Source organism: Drosophila pseudoobscura, chromosome 4 (genome assembly GCF_009870125.1).
Source record: "Drosophila pseudoobscura strain MV-25-SWS-2005 chromosome 4, UCI_Dpse_MV25, whole genome shotgun sequence".
NCBI classification, from domain to species: domain Eukaryota; kingdom Metazoa; phylum Arthropoda; class Insecta; order Diptera; family Drosophilidae; genus Drosophila; species Drosophila pseudoobscura.
In genome coordinates this window covers 28,834,969-28,849,741 of record NC_046681.1, presented here as the reverse complement: position 1 = coordinate 28,849,741, position 14,773 = coordinate 28,834,969, and the positions used below count along the sequence as shown (strand labels likewise).

Genomic DNA, 14,773 nt, shown 5'->3' with positions numbered 1-14,773 from the left:
CGTGAACAGCCTACTGTATTATGATAACTGGTGCTTTTTCCATTCAATGCAGGTTTGGTGGTGATGTCTGCCGCTGTGGAGGCCGTCTACAAGTCTGTCCTGATAGCGAAGATACCAGCAATGTGGGCTGGTAAATCGTATCCCAGCCTGAAGCCACTCGGCAGCTACGTAACCGACTTTCTGCATCGCCTGGAATTCCTGCAGGTAAGCGAAGCATTTTGCCAGTTAGCAACGGAGGCGCTGCTAGGGAGCCGACATTTGTTTGCTAGGCCAATCGATAAGAGGTGCCCTGGTACGGATAACGGGTACCTGAAATAAACATATGTGTTCCATCCATTTCAGCACTGGTACGACCATGGCGCTCCCTCCACCTTCTGGCTGTCTGGATTCTTCTTCACCCAGGCCTTCCTCACTGGCGCCCAGCAGAACTATGCACGAAAGTATGTCATTTCCATAGATCTGCTTGCCTTTGACTACGAGGTGCTCTCGCTGGAGGAGAACCAAATCAAGGGTATCACTGCACCCGCAGATGGAGTCTTTGTGTATGGGATTTACCTGGAGGGTGCCCGTTGGGATCGCACGGCCAAATATTTGGCCGAGTCGCGTCCAAGGGAACTGTTCGACCCCATGCCCTTGATATGGCTGAAGCCCCTTAAGCGGACCGATCTCCCCGAGCGTCACAACTATCTGTGTCCGCTCTACAAGACAGCCGAACGCCGCGGTGTCCTCTCCACCACGGGACACAGTACCAACTTTGTGGTGGCCATGCTGCTGCTCTGCAATCCAAATACCCCTACGTCCCACTGGATTAATCGTGGCACGGCGCTGCTCTGTCAGCTGAGTTTCTAATATTCCAGATATATTTGATTAAATTATATATTTTCTACATCTATGTCTTAGAAAGTGCCTTTGGAAGCTGCAATAAAAGTAAAAGTCAAGTGTTTAGTTACATACATTATAACGTATTTTTTTATTCCACTACAACCACTGCACATGTATGGAATTAAAGACAAAGTTCCATTTTCATGGAAATTAATAATAACTGTCACGAAATTTAAAAATCATCTGAACTTAAATATTTGAGAATTCGCCACGATTGTCTCAGCGGTTACCGAGGCGGCTTCTTCCTTGGGAAAATATTCATCTTCCACATTTTCAGTGCCTTCTTGAGAGGTAAAAGGAAGACTAAAGTCTTCCGGTGTCGCGTGAGCTCTAGAATCAGTCTTATCGGACATATCTTTCTCTTCTTTATATATACCTTCTTCTTCCTCGAAGACCGCCTCCTGGAGACTGCTAGGGTCTTCCAAAAAATTGACCGGTAGGACATGAAACTCTACTTCTACTTCTAATTCTTCTTTGGCATGCTTCAGCATCTTAAAGTCCTTCTCCTTGCTTAGATCTAACACTCCAGTGACGCCGAACACATCCTCTGGTACGTTTTCCTGTGAGTCATTAATGATGTTAAACACCTCTGATTTTATAAACACATCCAATTGTTCAGGTGCATTGTCATCTCCATGGTACTTATCGAAGGTCTTCAACCCAGCGGTAACATTGTCCTTTTCAACTTTTTTTTGTAGAGATAGTATTTGAATGCGCTCCAATTCAGAATTTGGCAATGAGTTTTGGAACATTGTGAGGTCAATATTACACAACGATCGAAAATTGTCAATCTTCGAAATGTGACCCTGAGATTGACACGAATGGACACTAATTAGGTCAGACGATTTCACCGGTGGAGGATTATCGATTTTATTCATGATTTCTGCGAAGACATCATCGAATAGATCGTTTTGGTTCTCGTGCACAATGCGTTCGATTTCATCTTTCCAGCGCTGTCCGGGAACTGCCTGGCGGATAAGCTTTCGTATAATAGCCTTAGCCTCGTAGCTTGAAGTTTTCTGCGGTGTGTCACTTTCGCTGTCCGTGGAGAATAGATAGAGATCGTTGTCGATGAGGCGATCAATGAAGTCGCTAGTCAGGGTGGTGGATATGTCGAATGGTTCTAGCTCCTCCCACACTCTGCCAAATATCACGTCCTCAACAATATAATTAGCGATAAGAGCCTTCTCATGACGATCAAGAGCAGCATTCATGTCTGGGGAGACCATGTCACGTAGCATGACACGCAGTGGAGCATAGGTTAGTGGCGTCTGAATGAGCTTGAAGCTCTCTAGCCATCGCTGGATATCTAAATCGATTTGCTTGGCCTGCCCGGTCACCGTTAGCGCGGCCTCGCTCTCTGCTATGTGGCTCATATCTGTTGTTAAAAGCGCGCTGAGATATTTATTGCTGACCTGATAGTGGGCCCCAATACTCTTCTGGAACAATTCTTCGTATAGCTTTCTCAGTTCATTCTCCTTCTGCCGCAATCCTGCTTCACCCGCTTCGCGTCGCCATCTCTCCCTTTGGGCCAACATGGTAAAGAAGTGGAGCTTTCGATATTCCTTCAGCCGCCCCATTTCCTCAGAGAGGAACTGCATGATGCCACCAATATAAGTGCCTTCGTACGTTTTCAGTAAATTCTCAAAAGCTTCGTTTCTTCTCTGAGACTCCAAGTGCTTTGCATACAATGTGCCTCTTCTTGTTGGAAAACGACCGGGCGTCTGCGTCGGCTCTGGCGGTTGAATCTGTTTTGGCGCTGCCTGATAGAAATCTATGTGGGTGTAACTTGGATATTTCTCGTACTTATCCGAGGTCAATTGCTTTCTTTTCTTAAGACACTTCGGTTCGGTCCGGTTTTCCATAGTCGACTGCGTTCTCAAGCCCTTCAAGGACTCGTATAGCTTTTGCAAATTTTTGTCATTGCAGAAGTTCTGTTCATACTCCTTAACATACTCTTTGGGCTTGGACCATTCCTTGAGTTTTCGGAATGGACACGTCACGTTGTTCATGTTCACGCGCTTCTCCAGGTCGTCCATCCTAATATCGAAGGCTTTGCGGTTAGTGCCTAAGAAACTCCGACGTGCCGGATCTACACCGTGTCTGATTAGTGGTCCATAGAACTCGGAGCACGGTGATCCCAAAGAATACAGGGGACTCTGCTTTTGCCATTTCCGGGATGTCTTTGCGAGTTGTATATCGAGCCGGCGCTTACTTCGCTGATACTCTATCTCGTTCTTGTGAAGACCAGCTTGACGGCGCATCTCGATGCGTTCGCAAGCCATTTCAATGCGTTTTTTGGATGCTAAATGCATCTCCTTCTCGCGCCTGTCGAACATTTTTATAACGATCTCGAGGCGCATCCTCTGACACTCCTGTATGTACTCCTCCCGCACGATCCAACTCTCCCATTCAAAAGCTTCCAGTATGTGCTTGTATTTGGTTTGCATTGTCAACTCCCGAGCCTCATGCAATTGTTTCATAAAGTTTGTCTTCACTGCCTTATTGAAGGCCCAGCGCTTGCGGGCACGCTCAAGGATCTCGACTTCATGGAGTCCCGGTGGCTTATCTCCAGGCAGCAAAGCCGGTAGGGTAAACAGCTCTAGATGCTCATCCATTTCTTTGTCCATGATCTCTGGCAAATAGGCCACCGTTTGTGCAGAGGATTCCCTGGGAATCAGACAGAGTAATGGTCTCATCTAGAAATAATGGTCAAAGTCATATAGGCTTACCTATAGAGCGTTTGTGTTCCCTGTTCCTTGAATGGTCGCTTGTCCACATATTTCGGGAAGAAATCGCATTTGGTAGAATCAATCCCAATCAAAGTCGCCGAAGGACGCATTTTGATCTCATGGGTTGTTATATTAGTATCCCGTGATGTTAGAAAATCGATTCCCGGTGCCTTGAACTGGCATTCGCTGTCTGTACGAGGCAATCTTTTCACCGACCTTTCGCCAGGATTGTTGGCACCTACATATTAAGGGATGAAGAATAAATGGAAGAATAAAATGTTGATCTTACACCCACCGGCCTGTAATCGTTGGCCCACCGGTGACATCGTGATCAGACCTGATGTGAGGCCCTTTCCAGCTTGCATGAAACCTTTTTTGGCCTTCGGTGGTTGGTCATTACCTCCATTGCATAGTTTGTTGCCAAAAGTGACCCGTTTGGTGTGACTTGGCAATTGCTCCTTTTGAGGAACGGGTTGGCGTAAATGTTGTGCACTATCGAAACGGGTTGGTCCGGTCTGGTGATTGTCATGGAGCACCCGATGGCCTCGAAGCTCCCTTAAGGTTCGTTTCTCCTGCTCTGGCATTTCTGTGTGGCTCCCTAATTACTGGGTAAACTATTGTCTATTGTAATGTGAGATATATCGTGAATGTTTAGATGTTTGATGTTTGATGTCTGATTCGTGATTGAGTTGAATGTTTTTCAACCAGCATACTAGGTAAAATTCTCTTGGCAGCTGTGCTACCGACTTTCTGCATCGAGTATTCGGAGGTAAGCTAAACATTTGGCTTGTAAGTAGATCAGGCAGTGGGAGGAAATCGCCAGCAACCGCTGTGCTATTTTGGATGTGTGTAACATTCAGAAGAAAGCGTTTCCGATCCCATAAAGTATATATATTCTTGATCAGCATTAATAGACGAGTCTGTATAGCTCTGTCTGTCCCGATGAGCGCTTAGATTTTAGAGACTATCGAGTCTCCTATGATATCGCACTGTTAGAAGTGAATTTCAGTTCGCCCCGCCCAAACAGATTTTCGTCCTTTTGGGGGCGGAAAGGAGTGTGGCGAAATTTTGAGATATACGTTTTATAGTGAAATCTAACAGAAGTGCGGATAACAAAAAAAAAAAAAAAATTTGGTTGCCCCAGATTTTTATCCTTTGCGGGGGCGGAAGGGGGTGCGACGAAATTTTGACACAAAACGGTCAAGGTTCGATATCACAGGAGTGTGGATCCTAAATTTGGTTACTCTGGCTCTTATAGGTTCTGAGATCGTTGAACTCACATTTTGCAATTGGCAAAACCGACCATGAAACCTACGTGTTAGAGAGAGACAGGGCGAGAAAGAATGAAATTGTTTTCTTGATTTTGGCTATAATAATTATACGATCTGGTTCAGATTTTACACTCTAGAACATACAGTCATTCTCTACGATTTTCCGTTCTCTGATTTCTCGTATCTTTGAAATTGTGGATGCCACAGGTTTTCGCCCTTTGTGGTGACGAAATTGGGCGGGGCAAAGTTTTGAAATATATTTGTAACAGTGACACATCACAGAAGTCCGGATATAAAATGTCGTTGCTCTAGCTCTTATAGTCCTTGAGCACTAGGCGCTGATAGGGACGGACAGACGGACAGACGGACGGACGGACAGACGGACAGACAGACATGGCTCAATCGACTCGGCTATTGATGCTGATCAAGAATATATATACTTTATGGGGTTGGGAAACGATTCCTTCTGGACGTTACACACATCCACTTTTACCACAAATCTAATATACCCCAATACTCATTTTGAGTATCGGGTATAAAAATACTATGAACTATTAAAAGACATTTCGTTGTGTGTATTAATTGGTAGAAACGTACAAATATATTTGAACTGTAACTGTACTAAAATGTGAATTAAAGTTAACCAACAAATCCAGTTATTTCAGAGCTGCTCTTTTTTAACCAATTCTTAGATAGAGACAACGTATCCAGTTCATCTTCTTCTTGAGCTTTTTAGAAGAGGTTCTCAATCAGATTTTGATTCAATTCTTTTGATGCTTCCATCTTATCAGGAGGCTACATTTCATAGTTTCGTCTTCGGAAGCGTTTTCAGTCAGACTATGATTTTTTATTTTCTACATCTTTATATCATCTACCATTTTCCTCTGCATCTTTACATCTATATTTGCCTTTTTTGTAGAGATAGCGGTTGAATGCGCTCAAATTCAGAATTTGGCAATGAGTTGGGGAAAATCGGGAGGTCCATAATATCTATAGATCGAAAATTGTCAGTCCTAGAAAAGTGACCCTGAGATGGACACGAATGGACAGTGATTAGGTCGGACGATTTCATCGGTGGAGGATTATCGATTTTATTCATGATTTCTGCGAAGACATCATCGAATAGATCGTTTTGGTTCTCGTGCACAATGCGTTCGATTTCATCTTTCCAGCGCTGTCCGGGAACTGCCTGGCGGATAAGCTTTCGTATAATAGCCTTAGCCTCGTAGCTTGAAGTTTTCTGCGGTGTGTCACTTTCGCTGTCCGTGGAGAATAGATAGAGATCGTTGTCGATGAGGCGATCAATGAAGTCGCTAGTCAGGGTGGTGGATATGTCGAATGGTTCTAGCTCCTCCCACACTCTGCCAAATATCACGTCCTCAACAATATAATTAGCGATAAGAGCCTTCTCATGACGATCAAGAGCAGCATTCATGTCTGGGGAGACCATGTCACGTAGCATGACACGCAGTGGAGCATAGGTTAGTGGCGTCTGAATGAGCTTGAAGCTCTCTAGCCATCGCTGGATATCTAAATCGATTTGCTTGGCCTGCCCGGTCACCGTTAGCGCGGCCTCGCTCTCTGCTATGTGGCTCATATCTGTTGTTAAAAGCGCGCTGAGATATTTATTGCTGACCTGATAGTGGGCCCCAATACTCTTCTGGAACAATTCTTCGTATAGCTTTCTCAGTTCATTCTCCTTCTGCCGCAATCCTGCTTCACCCGCTTCGCGTCGCCATCTCTCCCTTTGGGCCAACATGGTAAAGAAGTGGAGCTTTCGATATTCCTTCAGCCGCCCCATTTCCTCAGAGAGGAACTGCATGATGCCACCAATATAAGTGCCTTCGTACGTTTTCAGTAAATTCTCAAAAGCTTCGTTTCTTCTCTGAGACTCCAAGTGCTTTGCATACAATGTGCCTCTTCTTGTTGGAAAACGACCGGGCGTCTGCGTCGGCTCTGGCGGTTGAATCTGTTTTGGCGCTGCCTGATAGAAATCTATGTGGGTGTAACTTGGATATTTCTCGTACTTATCCGAGGTCAATTGCTTTCTTTTCTTAAGACACTTCGGTTCGGTCCGGTTTTCCATAGTCGACTGCGTTCTCAAGCCCTTCAAGGACTCGTATAGCTTTTGCAAATTTTTGTCATTGCAGAAGTTCTGTTCATACTCCTTAACATACTCTTTGGGCTTGGACCATTCCTTGAGTTTTCGGAATGGACACGTCACGTTGTTCATGTTCACGCGCTTCTCCAGGTCGTCCATCCTAATATCGAAGGCTTTGCGGTTAGTGCCTAAGAAACTCCGACGTGCCGGATCTACACCGTGTCTGATTAGTGGTCCATAGAACTCGGAGCACGGTGATCCCAAAGAATACAGGGGACTCTGCTTTTGCCATTTCCGGGATGTCTTTGCGAGTTGTATATCGAGCCGGCGCTTACTTCGCTGATACTCTATCTCGTTCTTGTGAAGACCAGCTTGACGGCGCATCTCGATGCGTTCGCAAGCCATTTCAATGCGTTTTTTGGATGCTAAATGCATCTCCTTCTCGCGCCTGTCGAACATTTTTATAACGATCTCGAGGCGCATCCTCTGACACTCCTGTATGTACTCCTCCCGCACGATCCAACTCTCCCATTCAAAAGCTTCCAGTATGTGCTTGTATTTGGTTTGCATTGTCAACTCCCGAGCCTCATGCAATTGTTTCATAAAGTTTGTCTTCACTGCCTTATTGAAGGCCCAGCGCTTGCGGGCACGCTCAAGGATCTCGACTTCATGGAGTCCCGGTGGCTTATCTCCAGGCAGCAAAGCCGGTAGGGTAAACAGCTCTAGATGCTCATCCATTTCTTTGTCCATGATCTCTGGCAAATAGGCCACCGTTTGTGCAGAGGATTCCCTGGGAATCAGACAGAGTAATGGTCTCATCTAGAAATAATGGTCAAAGTCATATAGGCTTACCTATAGAGCGTTTGTGTTCCCTGTTCCTTGAATGGTCGCTTGTCCACATATTTCGGGAAGAAATCGCATTTGGTAGAATCAATCCCAATCAAAGTCGCCGAAGGACGCATTTTGATCTCATGGGTTGTTATATTAGTATCCCGTGATGTTAGAAAATCGATTCCCGGTGCCTTGAACTGGCATTCGCTGTCTGTACGAGGCAATCTTTTCACCGACCTTTCGCCAGGATTGTTGGCACCTACATATTAAGGGATGAAGAATAAATGGAAGAATAAAATGTTGATCTTACACCCACCGGCCTGTAATCGTTGGCCCACCGGTGACATCGTGATCAGACCTGATGTGAGGCCCTTTCCAGCTTGCATGAAACCTTTTTTGGCCTTCGGTGGTTGGTCATTACCTCCATTGCATAGTTTGTTGCCAAAAGTGACCCGTTTGGTGTGACTTGGCAATTGCTCGAAACGGGTTGGTCCGGTCTGGTGATTGTCATGGAGCACCCGATGGCCTCGAAGCTCCCTTAAGGTTCGTTTCTCCTGCTCTGGCATTTCTGTGTGGCTCCCTAATTACTGGGTAAACTATTGTCTATTGTAATGTGAGATATATCGTGAATGTTTAGATGTTTGATGTTTGATGTCTGATTCGTGATTGAGTTGAATGTTTTTCAACCAGCATACTAGGTAAAATTCTCTTGGCAGCTGTGCTACCGACTTTCTGCATCGAGTATTCGGAGGTAAGCTAAACATTTGGCTTGTAAGTAGATCTGGCAGTGGGAGGAAATCGCCAGCAACCGCTGTGCTGTTAGACCCCGATTAATGAACGAGCAAGAAGGGAATATGAAAATCTATTTTGGATGTGGATGAGTGTAACGTTTCCGACCGAGTCTATATAGCTCTGTCCGTCCCGATGAGCGTCTAGATCTCAGAGACTATAAGAGCTAGAGAAATCTAATTTTGTACACTATTAGATTATAAGCAGTATTAGAAGTGTATCTAAAAATTTACTTAATACATACAATCTTATGAAAAAAAACCTATGAACTATTAAAAGTCATTTCGTTGTGTGTATTAATTAGTAGAAAAATACATATATATTCGAACTGTAACTGTACTAAAATATGAATAAAAGTTAACCAACTAATGCAGTTATTTCAAAGCTGTTCTTTTTTAACAAATTCTTAGATAAAGACGACGTATCCAGTTCATCTTCTTCTTGAGCTTTTTTGATGAGGTTCTTAATGAGATTATGATCCGATTCTATTGAGGCTTCCATATTATCAATAGACTCTATTTCATAGTTTTCTTCATCGTATTCGGAGGTTTTTTCAGTCAGACTAGGATTGTTAATTTTCGGCGACTCTACCTTTTCCACCATCTTTCTACCCATTTGCACATCTATCTTTGCCTCCATCTTCATCTCTTCCTCTAAACCAATCGATATTTTGTCTTCAATTGATATCGCCATTTCCTCCTTCACTGTCATCTCCGTTTCAGTCACTATGTCTGTCTCACCCGTTATGTCCATCTCCATCCCCATCTCCATCTCATGTTCCTCTACATCATCTTTTTCGCAGACGACTATTTGCGATGGAAAAATATAGTCATTCAGTTTGTATTCCAATTTGGGAAGCCCGGTTCCTTTGAGCAAATTAAAGTTCTTCTCTTTACAAATATCAACAATCCCCATAATGCTGTATAGGTCAGAATCTAATTTCGGATCAGATTCTGGAGGTCCGTAGCTTTGTGACTTCATGAATACGTCTTCGCCCATTGGAATGGTCTCATCTTCAGTAAATAGTTCGTCGGTCTCCAATTTTTTGGTAATATGATCCACCGTAATTTTTTTGAATAGGGATAGGATTGTTGTTTTGAGTTCCTCCGAATACTGTGTATGGATTTGATCTCTCATGGCCTCGAACTCTAAAATCTCCATGGCTCGAATATTATCCTCCGTTTTAATGACAGTGTGCGATAGCCTTGGGCCGACTTCGATTAACTGGGAAGGTCGCACCGGTGGTGGATTCTCAATCTTGTTCATGATTGCTGCGAAGACATCATCGAATAGATCGTTTTGGTTCTCGTGCACAATGCGTTCGATTTCATCTTTCCAGCGCTGTCCGGGAACTGCCTGGCGGATAAGCTTTCGTATAATAGCCTTAGCCTCGTAGCTTGAAGTTTTCTGCGGTGTGTCACTTTCGCTGTCCGTGGAGAATAGATAGAGATCGTTGTCGATGAGGCGATCAATTAAGTCGCTAGTCAGGGTGGTGGATATGTCGAATGGTTCTAGCTCCTCCCACACTCTGCCAAATATCACGTCCTCAACAATATAATTAGCGATAAGAGCCTTCTCATGACGATCGAGAGCAGCATTTATGTCTGGGGAGACCATGTCACGTAGCATGAGACGCAGTGGAGCATAGGTTAGTGGCGTCTGAATGAGCTTGAAGCTCTCCAACCAACGCTCGATATCGGCATCAATGTCTTTTGCAAGACCCGTCACCGTTTTAGTGGCCTCATGGTCTGCTATGTGGATCAAATCTGTTGTAAGAATCCTTTTGAGATACTCATTGCTAACTTGTTTGTTGGCAGGGTTGCACTTCTGGAACAGCTCGTCGTATACCCTTCTCAGTTCATTCTCCTTCTGCCGCAATCCTGCTTCATTCGCTTCGCGCCGCCATCTCTCCTTTTGGGCCAAAATGGTAAAGAAGTGGAGCCTTCGCTGTTCCTTCAGCCGCCCCATTTCCTCAGAGAGGAACTGCATAATCCAACCAATATAGGTACCCTCGTACTTTTGCAACAGATACTCTAAGTCTACTTGCCTCCTATCGTCTTGTAAGCTCTTGGCGAGTGCACTCGATCGATCAAGTTCAACTGTATGCCCCTTTTGCGGTTGCTCCATCCTTGACTTTTTAGGATTGTAGAACATAGTGGTCGAGCCTGAAAAAGAGCTCATGCGTGCATCAACTGAATGAGCGGGTGGTTTGTGTCGTTTCTTCAGACTCTTGGGAGGATTTTTGTGTTCGTATTGCTGCTTTCGTAATGCCGTCAAGGAGTCGTAAAGCTTTTGTAATTTTTGTTCAGAGCAGAAGTTGTGCTCATACTCCTTAACATACTCTCTGGGCTTGGACAATTCCTTCAGTTTTCGGAACGGACACGTCACGTTGTTCATCTTCACGCGCTTCTCCAGGTCGTCCATCCTAGTGTCGAAGGCTTTGCGGTTAGCGCCTATAAAGTGACGACGTGCCGGATCTACACCGTGTCTGATTAGTGGTCCATAGAACTCGGAGCACGGTGATCCCAAGGAATACAGGGGACTCTGCCTTTGCCATTTCCGGGATGTCTTTGCGAGTTGTATTTCGAGCCGGCGTTTGCCTCGCTGATACTCTATCTCGTTCTTGTGAAGACCAGCTTGACGGCGCATCTCGATACCTTCGCAAGCCATTTCAATGCGCGTCTTGGATGCTAAATGCATCTCCTTCTCGCGCTTGTCGAACATCTTTATAACGATTTCCAGACGCCTCTTCTGACACTCCTGTATGCACTCCTCCCGCTCGATCCAACTCTCCCATTCGAAGGCCTCCAGTATGGATTTGTACTTCGTTTTCATGGCCAATTCTCGGGCCTCTTGCAGTTGCCTCTTTAGGTTTGTGTTCAGTGCCTTGTTAAATGCCCAACGTTTGCGGGATCGTTCCAAGACTTCTACCTCATAGAGTCCCGGGGGCTTATCGCCAGGAAGAGCTGAAGCCAGTCTGAAAAGCTCCAGATGCTCATCTATCTCCTTGTCCTCAGTCTCCGGCAAATAGGCCAAGGTTTGTGCCGAGGCTTCCCTGGGAATCAGAAGGAGTACAAATTTTAGCTACAAAGACCTACATAGGTCCTCGTTTAGTATTGAGCGTTACCTGTAGAGCGTTTGGGTTGCCTGCTCCTTGAATGGACGATTGTACACGTATTTTGGAAAAAAGTCGCACTTGTTCCTTAAAGGTGTTTTCCGAGGATAAACCGAGGAATCCAGCTTGACCTCATGGGTTGTTGTATTAGTATCCTTTTCTGTGAGAAAGTCGATTCCCGGTGCCTGGAACAGGCACTCACTGTCTGTACGTGGCAATCTGCCGGTGGACCGCTCCGCTGGGTTGTTGGCACCTATAGGAAGACCAAAGCACACGAGAAATGGGATTAGCAAACCCTTTTTGATATCAAATCCTTCCGTACCTACCGCTTTTCAATCGTGGCCCCAGCGGAGACCTCGTGATCAGACATGATGATAGGCTCTGGCTGCTTCCACTGTAATCGTCCTTAAGATGTGCGGGCTCTCGATTCTTGAATGTGGCATTTCGGCTGAGTTTTGGACTCTGCTCCCTTTCTATTCTGAGTGGAGACGATGGGCTGCTATTATTTCTCCTCGTTTCTCTTTCTTCCTGCAGGAAATGAAGCATTCGCTTTCTTCGGGGAATCTCCCTCTGAGCTGACATATTATCAGGTTGATATATCTGGTGTTGGAGGTTTAAATAATAAGACAGATCTCGTTTAAAAGTTGTTGATGTAGTCTACTTGATTTGGGATATTTACTGTAACGATGGCACTATTTGCAATGAAGTATCTTTTATTTTGTTTGTCCTCAAAATCATTGGTAAATGTTTCTCAATTATAATTGAATTATATTCCGCAAAAGGGTAAATTTGGTACTGCAAAGCCCTGCCTAATGGGCAAAGCTCATCAATATCAATTTAAAAACATTGAGTTGGCCAACATTTTGGCGGCAATCTCGACAATCCTCGAGCGGAGGAGGGAGATGCCATACCTAGATATATACAAACGACCTCCCAGGCCCCACCCAGAGTCTCGACAGGACGTTAATCATTTATTATCCTACATGTCTGTGATTATTTAGCTTTTTGTCCTGGCCCAGCCATATTTCATGTTCTTCCTCGAGCTTTAAATTTGTTAAGTCCTTTGAGATGTTTCTCCCTGCACTCTTCATCTCCTTTCTCCTGTATTCTTCCATCGTCCTTTTCCTCGGCTGGTGTGCAACTAATTTTGTGTAATAATTTATGAGCAAAGTTGGCTTTGGGAGAGTGGGAAATGCTCTTCGATAAGAAGTGTTTTTGACGATTAAGCGCAACACTCGAACAAGTTGGAGAGCGTAAATTGTTGTTTTGGCCCCCGGCCGGCGGGTCATGGTCTTAAGCATTGGGAGTTCTTTTGTGTGCAATTTAATGCTATTTTTGCTCGTGAAAGTTTTGTTCAAAAGCCAAGAGCCACCCACAACAAGAAGAGGTATCAGATGAAATCTGGTCGGACCTGACCCGCTTCCGACTGCTTTTTGGCAGCTTCACAGACTGGTAACTTTTAATTGGCTTCAATTTGATATCAGCTCTGGCGATAGCGATAACCTCCTCCACGGTGCCATTCGGAGTCTCATGTTCGTGTTTAGAACGCACATTAATTATCACTGGAGGGCCTCGTTTTTATCTCAGTCTAGCTCCATCTTGCTTGCACTTTCCCATTAATTACCTTTGCTAAGCATTTGCCTATTTGTCAGGTCCAGGTTTGGCACCCCGTCCTCCTCCTACGGCCTTCCGGCTGTAGTATTTTTTTGCTGCCTGCGTGACCCCATCAAAAATAATGATGCTAATTAGGCAGCAGCATTTTCACCAAATGTTTAAACCGATTAACCGAGCAACTGTCAAAATCCAGCCTATCTCCGCACAAAATCCACCCCGGAAAATCGTGATTATACCCGATACTCAAAATGAGTATTGGGGTATATTAGATTTGTGGTAAAAGTGGATGTGTGTAACGTCCAGAAGGAATCGTTTCCGACCCTATAAAGTATATATATTCTTGATCAACATCAATAGCCGAGTCGATTGAGCCCTGTCTGTCTGTCCGTCTGTCCGTCCGTCCGTCTGTCCGTCTGTCCGTCTGTCCGTCCCCTTCAGCGCCTAATGCTCAAAGACTATAAGAGCTAGAGCAACGATGTTTTGGATCCAGACTTCTGTGATATGTCACTGCTCCAAAAATATTTCAAAACTTTGCCCCGCCCACTTCCGCCCCCACAAAGGGCGAAAATCTGTGGCATCCACAATTTCGACGATACGAGAAAACTAAAAACGCAGAATCGTAGAAGATGACTATATCTTCTAGAGTGCAAAATCTGAACCAGATCGTATAATTATTACAGCCAGAATCACGAAAACAATTTCACTCTTTCTCGCTCTGTCTCACTCTAACACACAGGTTTCATGGTCGGTTTTGCCAATTGCAAAATATGAGTTCAAGGATCTCAGAACCTATAAAAGCCAGAGCAACCAAATTTGGTATCCACACTCCTGTGATATCGGACCTTGACCGTTTTCTGTCCAAATTTCGCCACACCCCCTTCCGCCCCCGCAAAGGACGAAAATCTGAGGCAACCACAAATCTCAGAGACTATTAAGGCTAGAGTAACCAAATTTGGTGCACACACTCCTTTAAGATGTCACTATAAAACGTATATCTCAGAATTTCGCCCCACCCCCATCCGCCCCCACAAAGGACGAAAATCTGTTGCATCCACAATATTGCAGATTTGAGAAAACTAAAAACGCAGAATCATAGATAATGACCATATCTATTAGATTGATGAATCTGGATCAGATCAGATCATTTTTATAGCCAAAAGGAACAAATCAATTTGCAGTGGCTACGCAGCGCCCGACGTCACGCTCAGACTGATTTTCTGTCTCTCTCGCACGGCGTCTGCCGGAGGAGACCCATACTGACTTAGTATCGGGTATAACCGTAGAGTTGCGGTGTCCGCAGCAACTCACAACGTTCCCCCTCGTTTTATATTCCAAACCTGTACAAAGGATACCCTTCCAGTGGGATCGAATCTCTGTTTTAACTTCAAGGTTTCTCCATGTGAGAAGTTTTTGGCTCTCACCAGGTAGGTGTACTGGT

General features: G+C 44.8%; 4 protein-coding genes across 6 annotated transcripts in view; 1 reads left to right on the top strand and 3 right to left on the bottom strand.

Annotated features, from left to right (window-relative positions):
- Dhc36C (Dynein heavy chain at 36C) overlaps positions 1-955 on the top strand; it is a 28,373-nt gene extending 27,418 nt beyond the window's left edge. For 2 of the 3 annotated variants that reach the window (XM_015180950.2, XM_033380152.1), the window contains exons 25-26: positions 53-204; positions 343-955. In XM_015180950.2, the coding sequence (XP_015036436.2) occupies positions 53-204; positions 343-849 (659 nt within the window). In that variant the 3' untranslated portion in view covers positions 850-955. The remainder of the gene's footprint in view (positions 1-52; positions 205-342) is intronic. The other variant, XM_033380153.1, reaches the window with a different exon arrangement.
- On the bottom strand, positions 942-4,326 carry LOC6903237 (cilia- and flagella-associated protein 91-like). The gene is made up of 3 exons (XM_002132900.3): positions 3,910-4,326; positions 3,615-3,852; positions 942-3,552 (listed from the first exon to the last, which is right to left on the bottom strand). Exons 1-3 carry the CDS (start codon positions 4,196-4,198, stop codon positions 1,062-1,064), a joined length of 3,018 nt encoding a protein of 1,005 aa, XP_002132936.2. The 5' UTR covers positions 4,199-4,326; the 3' UTR covers positions 942-1,061.
- A 1,137-nt stretch (positions 4,327-5,463) lies between these two features.
- LOC117184072 (cilia- and flagella-associated protein 91-like) lies at positions 5,464-8,297 on the bottom strand. The gene is made up of 3 exons (XM_033380154.1): positions 8,134-8,297; positions 7,839-8,076; positions 5,464-7,776 (listed from the first exon to the last, which is right to left on the bottom strand). Exons 1-3 carry the CDS (start codon positions 8,201-8,203, stop codon positions 5,784-5,786), a joined length of 2,301 nt encoding a protein of 766 aa, XP_033236045.1. The 5' UTR covers positions 8,204-8,297; the 3' UTR covers positions 5,464-5,783.
- Positions 8,298-8,902: 605 nt separating this feature from the next.
- LOC6903236 (cilia- and flagella-associated protein 91-like) lies at positions 8,903-12,394 on the bottom strand. The gene is made up of 3 exons (XM_002132899.3): positions 12,048-12,394; positions 11,734-11,974; positions 8,903-11,661 (listed from the first exon to the last, which is right to left on the bottom strand). Exons 1-3 carry the CDS (start codon positions 12,301-12,303, stop codon positions 8,964-8,966), a joined length of 3,195 nt encoding a protein of 1,064 aa, XP_002132935.2. The 5' UTR covers positions 12,304-12,394; the 3' UTR covers positions 8,903-8,963.
- Positions 12,395-14,773: the final 2,379 nt, after the last annotated feature.

Coding starts and splice junctions, on each gene's coding strand:
- LOC6903237 (XM_002132900.3), bottom strand. CDS start 4,198: ATGCCAGAGCAGGAGAAACGAACCTTAAGGGAGCTTCGAGGCCATCGG. Junction 3,853..3,909: donor GGGCCAACGATTACAGGCCG/GTGGGTGTAAGA, acceptor CTTAATATGTAG/GTGCCAACAATCCTGGCGAA. Junction 3,553..3,614: donor GGAACACAAACGCTCTATAG/GTAAGCCTATAT, acceptor TCTGATTCCCAG/GGAATCCTCTGCACAAACGG.
- LOC117184072 (XM_033380154.1), bottom strand. CDS start 8,203: ATGCAAGCTGGAAAGGGCCTCACATCAGGTCTGATCACGATGTCACCG. Junction 8,077..8,133: donor GGGCCAACGATTACAGGCCG/GTGGGTGTAAGA, acceptor CTTAATATGTAG/GTGCCAACAATCCTGGCGAA. Junction 7,777..7,838: donor GGAACACAAACGCTCTATAG/GTAAGCCTATAT, acceptor TCTGATTCCCAG/GGAATCCTCTGCACAAACGG.
- LOC6903236 (XM_002132899.3), bottom strand. CDS start 12,303: ATGTCAGCTCAGAGGGAGATTCCCCGAAGAAAGCGAATGCTTCATTTC. Junction 11,975..12,047: donor GGGGCCACGATTGAAAAGCG/GTAGGTACGGAA, acceptor GTCTTCCTATAG/GTGCCAACAACCCAGCGGAG. Junction 11,662..11,733: donor GCAACCCAAACGCTCTACAG/GTAACGCTCAAT, acceptor TCTGATTCCCAG/GGAAGCCTCGGCACAAACCT.